Source organism: Callorhinchus milii, unplaced genomic scaffold (assembly GCF_018977255.1).
Source record: "Callorhinchus milii isolate IMCB2004 unplaced genomic scaffold, IMCB_Cmil_1.0 Scaffold7, whole genome shotgun sequence".
Taxonomy (NCBI): domain Eukaryota; kingdom Metazoa; phylum Chordata; class Chondrichthyes; order Chimaeriformes; family Callorhinchidae; genus Callorhinchus; species Callorhinchus milii.
Genome location: NW_024704748.1, coordinates 27,832,898 through 27,843,107, shown reverse-complemented (window position 1 = coordinate 27,843,107; position 10,210 = coordinate 27,832,898). Strand labels below are relative to the sequence as shown.

The 10,210-nt window shown below is 57.4% G+C and overlaps 1 protein-coding gene across 1 annotated transcript in view; it reads right to left on the bottom strand.

Moving 5' to 3' along the window:
- Nucleotides 1-1,795: 1,795 nt before the first annotated feature.
- Nucleotides 1,796-10,210, bottom strand: part of LOC103191515 (collagen alpha-1(XVII) chain-like) — a 39,113-nt gene continuing 30,698 nt past the window's right edge. Inside the window, exons 38-49 of the mRNA XM_042336876.1 lie at nt 9,616-9,666; nt 9,399-9,416; nt 8,571-8,615; nt 8,385-8,441; nt 7,722-7,809; nt 7,086-7,090; nt 6,076-6,168; nt 5,164-5,256; nt 4,716-4,832; nt 4,198-4,302; nt 3,337-3,450; nt 1,796-2,178 (exon numbers count right to left, since the gene is read on the bottom strand). Of these exons, the coding sequence (XP_042192810.1) occupies nt 1,796-2,178; nt 3,337-3,450; nt 4,198-4,302; nt 4,716-4,832; nt 5,164-5,256; nt 6,076-6,168; nt 7,086-7,090; nt 7,722-7,809; nt 8,385-8,441; nt 8,571-8,615; nt 9,399-9,416; nt 9,616-9,666 (1,169 nt within the window). The remainder of the gene's footprint in view (nt 2,179-3,336; nt 3,451-4,197; nt 4,303-4,715; nt 4,833-5,163; nt 5,257-6,075; nt 6,169-7,085; nt 7,091-7,721; nt 7,810-8,384; nt 8,442-8,570; nt 8,616-9,398; nt 9,417-9,615; nt 9,667-10,210) is intronic.

The window sequence follows — 10,210 nt, the reverse complement described above, 5'->3', positions numbered from 1 at the left end:
CCCACTATCTACTCTATCATTGCCCTTTGATGATCTTATAGGTTTCTATATAGAGAATATAGGCCCAAATTGGTCAGCCTATCCTCGTAACTCATCCCCTTCATCCCTGGTACTAACCCAGTAAATCTACGCTGCACCCCCTCCAAGGCAAGTACATCCTTCCTTAAATAAGGAGACCAAAACTGCACACAGTATTCCAGGTGTGGTCTCACCAGGGCCCTATACAGTTGCAGCAAGACTTCCCTACTCTTATACTCTAATCCTTTCATAATGAATGCTAACATACCGTTCGCCTTCCTAATTGCTGCTGCACCTGCAGACTAACTTTCTGTGATTGGTGTACAAGGACACCCAAGTCCCTCTGGACGCTAACACATTCCAATCTCTCCCCTTCTAAAAAATAACCCGCTCTACTGTTTTTGCTACCTAGGTGGATGACTTCGCACTTCCCTACATTATACTTCATCTGCCACCTACCTGCCCAATCACCTAACCTATCTATGTCTCGCTGCATTTTTTTAATGTCGTCCTCTGTGTTGACACTTCCTCCTAGTTTTGTGTCATCCGCAAATTTAGATATATTAACTTCGATGTCCTCATCTAGATCGTTGATGTAGATGGTAAATAGCTGAGGCCCAAGGACTGATCCTTGTGGCACTCCACTAGTCACATCCCGCCAATCTGAAAAGGACCCGTTTATCCCTACTCTTTGTTTCCTACCCGTTAACCATTCCCCAATCCACGTTAATATGCTCCCCCCAATTCCATGGGCCCTTATCTTTTGGACTAACCTTTTATGTGGCACCTTATCGAATGCCTTCTGGAAGTCCAAATAGACCACATCCACTGATTCACCCTTATCGAGTTTACTGGAAATATCCTCAAAAAACTCTATGAGATTTGTCAAACATGACTTCCCTTTTGTAAAGCCGTGTTGACTTGGCCTAATTATATTGTGCCCTAAATACTGCACTACCACATCCTTAATCAATGATTCTAAAATTTTTCTATCACCAATGTGAGACTAACTGGCCTATAGTTCCCCATCTTTTCCTTTCCACCTTTTTTAAATAGTGGTGTGACATTTGCGATCTTCCAATCCATGGGGACTGTTCCAGAATCCAAGGAATTTTGGAAGATCAGACATAAGGCCTCCACTATCTCATAAGCTCCCTCTTTTAAAACCCTGGGATGCAAGCCATCCGGACCAGGGGATTTGTCACTTTTTAGTGCTAACAGTTTCCCTCGCACCAATTCTCTACTAATGAAAGTTGCTCCCTGTCCTTATCCCTTGGTGCATCTCTATTGTTGGCAGACTTGTTGTGTCTTCTCGGGTGAAGACAGATGCAAAGTACCCATTTAGGGACTCTGCCATGTCCTTATCCCCCATTACAACTTCTCCCGTCTCTGACTGAAGTGGACCTACATTTACCCTCACAGCCTATTCCTCTTAATATACTTGTAAAAACTTTTACAATCAGACTTAATGTTCGTCGCTCGCTTACCCTCATACTCCTTTTTCTCGCTCTTCATGAGTTTTTTAGGTTTTTTTTGCTGGTTTCTAAAATTCTCCCAATCTTCAGATTTGCTGCTTTTCTTGGCAGTTTTATAAGCCTTTTCTTTTAATTTGATGCTTTCCCTAACTGCTCTAGTTAGCCACGGATGAATTGCTTTCCCTGTGGTACTCTTATTCCGCAAAGGAATATGCGACCGCTGAGAATTTTGCACTACATCCTTAAATATTTACCACTGTTGGTCTACATTTTTACCTCTTAATCTTATTCTCCAGTCTATTTTACCTAGAGGGAGCATTAGTTACTGACCAGTCACCGGGGCTGGTTACTGAGGGAGCATTAGTTACTGACCAGTCACCGGGGCTGGTTACTGAGGGAGCATTAGTTACTGACCAGTCACCGGGGCTGGTTACTGAGGGAGCATTAGTTACTGACCAGTCACCGGGGCTGGTTACTGAGGGAGCATTAGTTACTGACCAGTCACCGGGGCTGGTTACTGAGGGAGCATTAGTTACTGACCAGTCACCGGGGCTGGTTACGGAGGGAGCATTAGTTACTGACGAGCACTTACTCTGCAGACGTGAGATGAGCTGATTGTCTGAGATGGAGCCGGATGGCCCTGGGGGGCCGGGGGGGCCCCGCACACCCTGAAGCATCCCTGAGGCTGGGGACAGAGGAGAGAAGCCAGAGGTTAGAGCCAGTCGGTGCAGGGAGTCAACAAAAACAACAACAACAACAACAAGGTGCATTTATAGAGACCTTTCCAAGATGCTGGATGGTTGAGGGTTTGCACCTGAGCTAGGGGTGGGGGCCAAGGGGTGGGAGTGGGAAGATGATTGAAGACACGGCCAGAGAAGGCGTGAAGATGGAGGCAAGGGTGGGGTCAAGGCAGAGGGCCTCTGGAATGGAGATCCAGAAGGTGGGGGCAGAAAGGCTGAAGGCCCGACCGCCGATGGTGGGGCTGGCCGGGAGGGGGACGAGGCGCAGGCCGGAGCCTACTAAGCGGAGGGAGCGGACAGGTTGATAAGGGGTTAGCAGGTCACAGAGGTAGGAAGGAATGAGGCCGTGGAGGGCCTTGAAGGTAACGATTCTTAACTGTATCCTCTGGGGAATGGGGAGCCAGTAGAGCAGGGCGAGGGTGGGGGAGATGGGGTCATGGAGCCTGGTGCAGAAGAGGACACGAGCTGCAGAATTCTGGATGATCTGCAGCTTGTTGAGGGAAGAGTTGGGGAGGCCGAGAAGCAGGGAGTTGGCATAGTTAAGCCTGGATAAGATCAATGTGTGAATGAGGGTCTCGGTGGCCTGAGGGCAGAGGCAGTGGCAGAGATGGACGATGCTGCAGACGTGGGGGAAGGCAGAGCAGGTCATGGCACGGATGTGGAGTTTAATGAACGTTGAGAGTTGACAAGACACCAAGGCCCAGTGAGGTGGAGTGTGTATCCCTGTGCAGTGATGCTGTCAGCACCAGCGTTCAGGAAGCACTGGCGGGAGCCAAGTAGGATGGCCTCGGTCTTGTCAACATTGAACTGGAGAAAGTCAACTCTCATCCAGGCCTCACACACACACACACACACAAACGGGCCTGACACGCACACCGGCCCCTCTCTCCTCTCCCGTCGCGCTGACCAGTTTTCCACTGATGGGGCTCACACGGCACTGAGCTGCACTGGAGCGAGTGGCAATGGAGTGAGGGGAGGGGGGGCTGCACTGGGGCGAGTGGTAATGGAGTGGGGGGGGGGGGCTGCACTGGGGCGAGTGGCAATGGAGTGAGGGGGGGGGGCTGCACTGGGGCGAGCAGACAGGAACACAGACGGACACTCACATCTCATGTAGTCTTGGACGTGGGCTGCGAGCTCACTGTAGTCCACGCTGCTGGCTGATGTCTGGGGACCGGGGGGCCCAGGGGGGCCGGTCAGGTACCTGCGAACACTGGCGTCTGGGAGAGGCAAAGAGACGCTGAGGTCAGTGAACAGAGCCACCCACAGTGGCAACTCTCCCCCTCTCCCTGTGGCTCTCACCCTCTTCCCTGTGGCTCTCCCCTCTTCCCTGTGGCTTTCCCCCTCTTCCCTGTGGCTCTCCCCCTCTTCCCTGTGGCTCTCCCCCTCTTCCCTGTGGCTCTCCCCCTCTTCCCTGTGGCTCTCCCCCTCTTCCCTGTGGCTCTCCCCCTCTTCCCTGTGGCTCTCGCCCTCTTCCCTGTGGCTCTCGCCCTCTTCCCTGTGGCTCTCGCCCTCTTCCCTGTGGCTCTCGCCCTCTTCCCTGTGGCTCTCGCCCTCTTCCCTGTGGCTCTCGCCCTCTCCCTGTGTCTGTGGCCCTCACCCTCTCCCTGTGGCCCTCACCCTCTCCCTGTGGCCCTCACCCTCTCCCTGTGGCTCTCACCCTCTCCCTGTGGCTCTCACCCTCTCCCTGTGGCTCTCACCCTCTCCCTGTGGCTCTCACCCTCTCCCTGTGGTTCCCACCCTCTCCCTGTGGCTCTCACCCTCTCCCTGTGGCTCTCACCCTCTCCCTGTGGCTCTCACCCTCTCCCTGTGGCTCTCACCCTCTCCCTGTGGCTCTCACCCTCTCCCTGTGGCTCTCACCCTCTCCCTGTGGCTCTCACCCTCTCCCTGTGGTTCCCACCCTCTCCCTGTGGTTCCCACGCTCTCCCTGTGGTTCCCACGCTCTCCCTGTGTGTGTCGGCACTTACCCTGCAGCAATGCTCTCAGATCCCCTTCCAAAGATGCCGATCCTGGAAAACCGGGGGGACCAGGGGGCCCAGGAGGTCCAGGGCGGCCCCCACCAGTACCCACACCTGTAAGAGCCATCAGCAGCTAGTTAGAGCAGTGTGGAGCATCACACTGTCACTCTCACATTCACTCACACTCTCTCACACTCACCCACACTCTCACACTCACACTCTCATACTCACCCACACTCACACACTCTCTCTCACACTCACACACACTCTCTCACATTCACACACACTCAACACACTCTCTCACTCACACATACCCACTCTCTCACACTCGCACACACCCACTCTCACACACACACCCCGTCACACATACACTCCGACACACACACACCGACACTCACATACACACACCAACATACACACCTCAATACATATACACAATCACATCAACACACTCACAAGTAACCACACACACCCAACACTCAAACCCCAAACGCACCAGAGAGAGATCACAATAGGGAGACACGTACTTCGGACATAGTCTGTGACGTACGCCTCGAGCTCAGCACGTACCACACCCACTCCGCTGGGCCCCGGGGGGCCGGGGGGGCCCACAGCACCTCGCAGATATCGTCTAACGTCTTCACCTGCAGCACAGACAACAGCACTAACACAGGAGCTCAGCCCTCTACACTGTGTGTCCACACTCCCAGGTCAGGGTTAGAGACACAGTAAAGCTCCTCTACACTGTGCGTCCACACTCCCAGGTCAGGGTTAGAGACACAGTAAAGCTCCTCTACACTGTGCGTCCACACTCCCAGGTCAGGGTTAGAGACACAGTAAAGCTCCTCTACACTGTGCGTCCACACTCCCAGGTCAGGGTTAGAGACACAGTAAAGCTCCTCTACACTGTGCGTCCACACTCCCAGGTCAGGGGACTGGGTAGGGAGTAGATGATGACTGTGCTCTGATACTTACTCTGTAGATACAGTGAGAGATCGGAGCTGGACAGGGAACCTGGGGGCCCAGGAGGTCCCGGGGGGCCCTGAGCACCGTGGCCGACACGGGCACCTGCAAGACAAGAAGGTGACGGATGAGCAAAGGACACACCAGGCAGCCTGACAGCTCTCTGCTCTCAGCCCGGACACAAGTGGCTAATGTTGTTTATGCAGATTATCTCAAAGTGGTGAGAGTGAGGGAGTCTCACAGCCTATCTACTCCTCCTGCTGTACAGCGCTCACTCCTAGTCTGTACCACACAGCGAGTGACTATCCTTCTGTACACCGGCTGTGTCTGTCTTTTTATACACTGGTACACTGGCTATGATTAAGTGAACACTATGGGTGTGTCGTCCCTCCACTCCTCTGCAACCCCCTCTCGGACCTCCTGTCTCCTCAGCACAGTACCCGTTGCCTTCGTTCCTCCGGGTCTGGCCTCCTCCTCGTCCCCCGAGGCCTCCGCTCCACCCTCAGCGGCCGTACCTTCAGCCCCTGCGCCCCGAGGCTCTGGAACTCCCTTCGCCTCGCTCCCTCCCTTCCCATTTCAGGTCTCTGCTGAAGACCTTTCTTTTCGACCGCACCTTTGGTCACCTTCCTCCCCCTCCCCCTCCCCCCGGCTCGGCCCCGGGATCCGTTACTGTGAAGCTCTGAGATGCCGTACGGTGTGGGGGACACTATAATCATCAAAGTTGTTGTAGTAGTAGTAGTAGTGATGGTGATCACTATGGGTGTGTGGTGGTGGTGATCACTATGGGTGTGTGGTGGTGGTGGTAATCACTATGGGTGTGTGGTGGTGGTGATCACTATGGGTATGTGGTGGTGGTGATCACTATGGGTGTGTGGTGGTGGTGATCACTATGGGTGTGTGGTGGTGCTCGTGTGCAGTACTCACTCTGTAGGTAGCCCATCACCACACGCTTGATGTCAGTCACTGAGCCGGAGCCGGACACTGACACCCCGGGGGGGCCGGGGGGGCCGGGGGGGCCTGGGGCAGAAAAGTCACAGTGAGATCAGTGACTGTGTAAGTCAGTGTGAGAATCATTGTGAGAGAGTGTATAAATCAGTGCGAGTGTGAGAGAGAGTATTAAACTGTGCAGTAGTGAATGTGTGTTTGAGGGAGTAAGTGTGGGTGTGAGCGTCCTCGGGTGTGGGGGCCAGATGTGTGGGGGGGAGGGTCGGGTGTGTGCGGGGGGGGGGGGGGGGGGCACGGGGTTCGGGTGTGCGGGGGGTGGTTCGGCTGTGCGGGGGGGTCGGCTGTGCGGGGGGTCGGGTGTGCGGGGGGGACGGGTGTGCGGGGGGGGTCGGGTGTGCGGGGGGGGTCGGGTGTGCGGGGGGGGCCGGGTGTGCGGGGGGGCCGGGTGTGCGGGGGGGTCGGGTGTGCGGGGGGGGTCGGGTGTGCGGGGGGGGTCGGGTGTGCGGGGGGTGGGTCGGGTGTGCGGGGGGTGGGTCGGCTGTGCGGGGGTGGGTCGGGTGTGCGGGGGGGCCGGGTGTGCGGGGGGGCCGGGTGTGCGGGGGGGCCGGGTGTGCGGGGGGGCCGGGTGTGCGGGGGGGCCGGGTGTGCGGGGGGGCCGGGTGTGCGGGGGGGCCGGGTGTGCGGGGGGGCCGGGTGTGCGGGGGGGCCGGGTGTGCGGGGGGCCGGGTGTGCGGGGGGGTCGGGTGTGCGGGGGGGGTCGGGTGTGCGGGGGGGCCGGGTGTGCGGGGGGGGGCCGGGTGTGCGGGGAGGCCGGGTGTGCGGGGGGCCGGGTGTGCGGGGGGGCCGGGTGTGCGGGGGGCCGGGTGTGCGGGGGGCCGGGTGTGCGGGGGGCCGGGTGTGCGGGGGGCCGGGTGTGCGGGGGGCCGGGTGTGCGGGGGGGTCTTACCCTGCTCACCGCGGGGGCCCTGTGATCCACCACCTCCAGTCGCAGAAACTGTGGGGAGACGCAGCATTACTGTTAGCGCGGGGGGGGGGGGGAGGGAGGTTAGCGTCAATGCTGTGGGGGGGGTAGGTTAGTGTCAGTGCTGTGGGGGGGGGGGGGGAGGTTAGTATCAGTGCTGTGGGGGGAGGGGATAGGTTAGCGTCAGTGCTGTGGGGGGGGGGGGAGGTTAGTGTCAGTGCTGTGGGGGGGGGGGAGGTTAGTGTCAGTGCTGTGGGGGGGGTAGGTTAGTGTCAGTGCTGTGGGGGGGGGGAGGTTAGTATCAGTGCTGTGGGGGGGGGGGAGGTTAGTGTCAGTGCTGTGGGGGGGGGGAGGTTAGTGTCAGTGCTGTGGGGGGGGGGAGGTTAGTGTCAGTGCTGTGGGGGGGTGGTTAGTGTCAGTGCTGTGGGGGGGTGGTTAGTGTCAGTGCTGGGGGGGGTGGGGGGAGGTTAGTGTCAGTGCTGGGGGGGGTGGGGGGAGGTTAGTGTCAGTGCTGGGGGGGGTCAGGGGGAGACAATTAGTTTCTCCCCCCCTAACCCAGAGAGATTAGCCACTCAGCTGTGCCTGGACTGGGGCGGGTTGGGGGGGGTGGGTTTGATGCCACGGAAGTCACCAGGGGGTGGGGAGGTCGGGGGGGTCTCAGGGCCTGGGGTTTGACGTGTTCCCATTCTCACCTCGTGTGGAATGTCCGGGAATACCAGGAGCTCCGGGAATACCCACATCACCGCGATCACCTGGAAAACACAGGGAGAAGTGAAACCCTCAGCGTGTGCAAGTCAGTGTGTGCACGCGAGTCAGAGAGTGTGTGCTGCCCCCCCGGACAGCGCTGTATAAATGCAGGTTGTTGTTGCGTAATCAGGTGTAAGGACTGTATAAGGATTGTGTGAGCAGTGTGTAAGGACTGTGTAAGGAGTGTGTGCGCAGTGTGAGCAACGTGTGAGGGGTGTGTAAGGAGTGTGTGAGCAGTGTGTAAGGACTGTAAGGAGTGTGCAGGGAGTGTGTGAGCAGTGTGTAAGGACTGTGCAAGGAGTGTGTGCGCAGTGTGAGCAACGTGTGAGGGGTGTGTGAGCAGTGTGTGAGCAGTGTGTGAGGAGTGTGTGAGCAGCGTGTGAGCGGCGTGTGAGCGGCGTGTGAGCGGCGTGTGAGGAGTGTGTGAGGAGTGTGTGAGGAGCGTGTGAGGAGCGTGTGAGGAGCGTGTGAGCAGTGTGTGAGCAGTGTGTGAGCAGCGTGTGAGCAGTGTGTGAGCAGCGTGTGAGCAGCGTGTGAGCAGCGTGTGAGCAGCGTGTCAGTGACATCAGGCCTCGATCACCTTTGGGTCCTTGTGGTCCTGGGCGTCCTGGGGGGCCACGGACATACGTGCCTCCAGCTGTCAACAGAACAGATCATACATGTCATAGCCCTGAGGGGCCGTCACTGTAACCCCCACAGACCGCGAGACTGGGACGCAACACGTTACATACATGCAAATTGTTTATGTTGTCGTCTTCACACTCACCTGCTTGGCCTGACACACCAGGTAACCCGGGCTGTCCTGGTTCACCTGAGAAAAGGCACTGCGTTACACCCCAACCTCTGTACCCCTCCCATCCACACTCACTGCCCCTCTCCCATCCACACACACTCACTGCCCCTCTCCCATCCACACTCACTGCCCCTCTCCCATCCACACTCACTGCCCCTCTCCCATCCACACTCACTGCCCCTCTCCCATCCACACTCACTGCCCCTCTCCCATCCACACACACTCACTGCCCCTCTCCCATCCACACACACTCACTGCCCCTCTCCCATCCACACACACTCACTGCCCCTCTCCATCCACACACACTCACTGCCCCTCTCCATCCACACACACTCACTGCCCCTCTCCATCCACACACACTCACTGCCCCTCTCCCATCCACACACACTCCCTCTCTCCCATCCACACACACTCACTGCCCCTCTCCCATCCACACACACTCACTGCCCCTCTCCATCCACACACACTCACTGCCCTCTCCCATCCACACACACTCCCTCTCTCCCATCCACACACACTCACTGCCCTCTCCCATCCACACACACTCACTGCCCCTCTCCCATCCACACACACTCACTGCCCCTCTCCCATCCACACACACTCCCTCTCTCCCATCCACACACACTGCCCCTCTCCCATCCACACACACTCCCTCTCTCCCATCCACACACACACACTGCCCCTCTCCCATCCACACACACTCCCCCTCTCCCATCCACACACACTCACTGCCCCACCCGCTACCCCCCACCCACTCTTGCCCCCACCCACTCTCCACCCCTCTATGAAGAGGTAACAGACCTGTGTAGCCTTGCCGACCTGTAAAGTAAACAGATAATAATAACCCTGAGAGCGAGGGAAGAGGAGGAGGGAAGGACAGGAGCGGAGGGGAGAGGACAGGAGGGGAAGGGAGAGGGGAGGGGAGAGGAGAGGAAGGGAGAGGGGAGGTCAGGAGGGGAGGGGGAGGAGGGGAGAGAGGAGGGGAGGAGGAGAGAAGAGGAGGGGAGGCCAGCCTTACCTTGTGGGCCGGGGGGTCCGGGGGGTCCGGGGGGTCCTGCAAACAGAGGTCCTGGAATACATCACACAGAGAGAAGTGAAACACAGTCAGACGGACATCTGTCCATATGAGCATATGGGTGTGTGAGAGTGTGTGTGTGAGTGTGTGTTTGTGACTGTGTGTGACTGTACCGGAGTGTGCAGTGTGTGTGTGACTGTACCGGAGTGTGCAGTGTGTGTGTGTGTGTGTGACTGTACCGGAGTGTGCAGTGTGTGTGTGTGTGTGTGACTGTACCGGAGTGTGTGTGACTGTACCGGAGTGTGTGTGTGTGTGTGGGGTCTATGTGTGTGTTTGTGTGAGGTCTGTGTGTGACTGTGTGGAGTCCTGCAGCTCAGTGGTTAGAGCACTCGCTTTGCAAGTGAGAGACCTGAGTTCAATTCCAGGCAGAGGGTGAAACCTTGGGCAAGTTTCCTTACTCCACACAGAGCCTAATAATAATCCTCCAAAACCAAAACAATAATAAATTGGTCATTTTCAATCCACGACTGTTTGTGGGACATTGCTGTGCGCAATTGGCTGCCGCGTTCGCCCACAAATATACAGTCAATTCACTTTA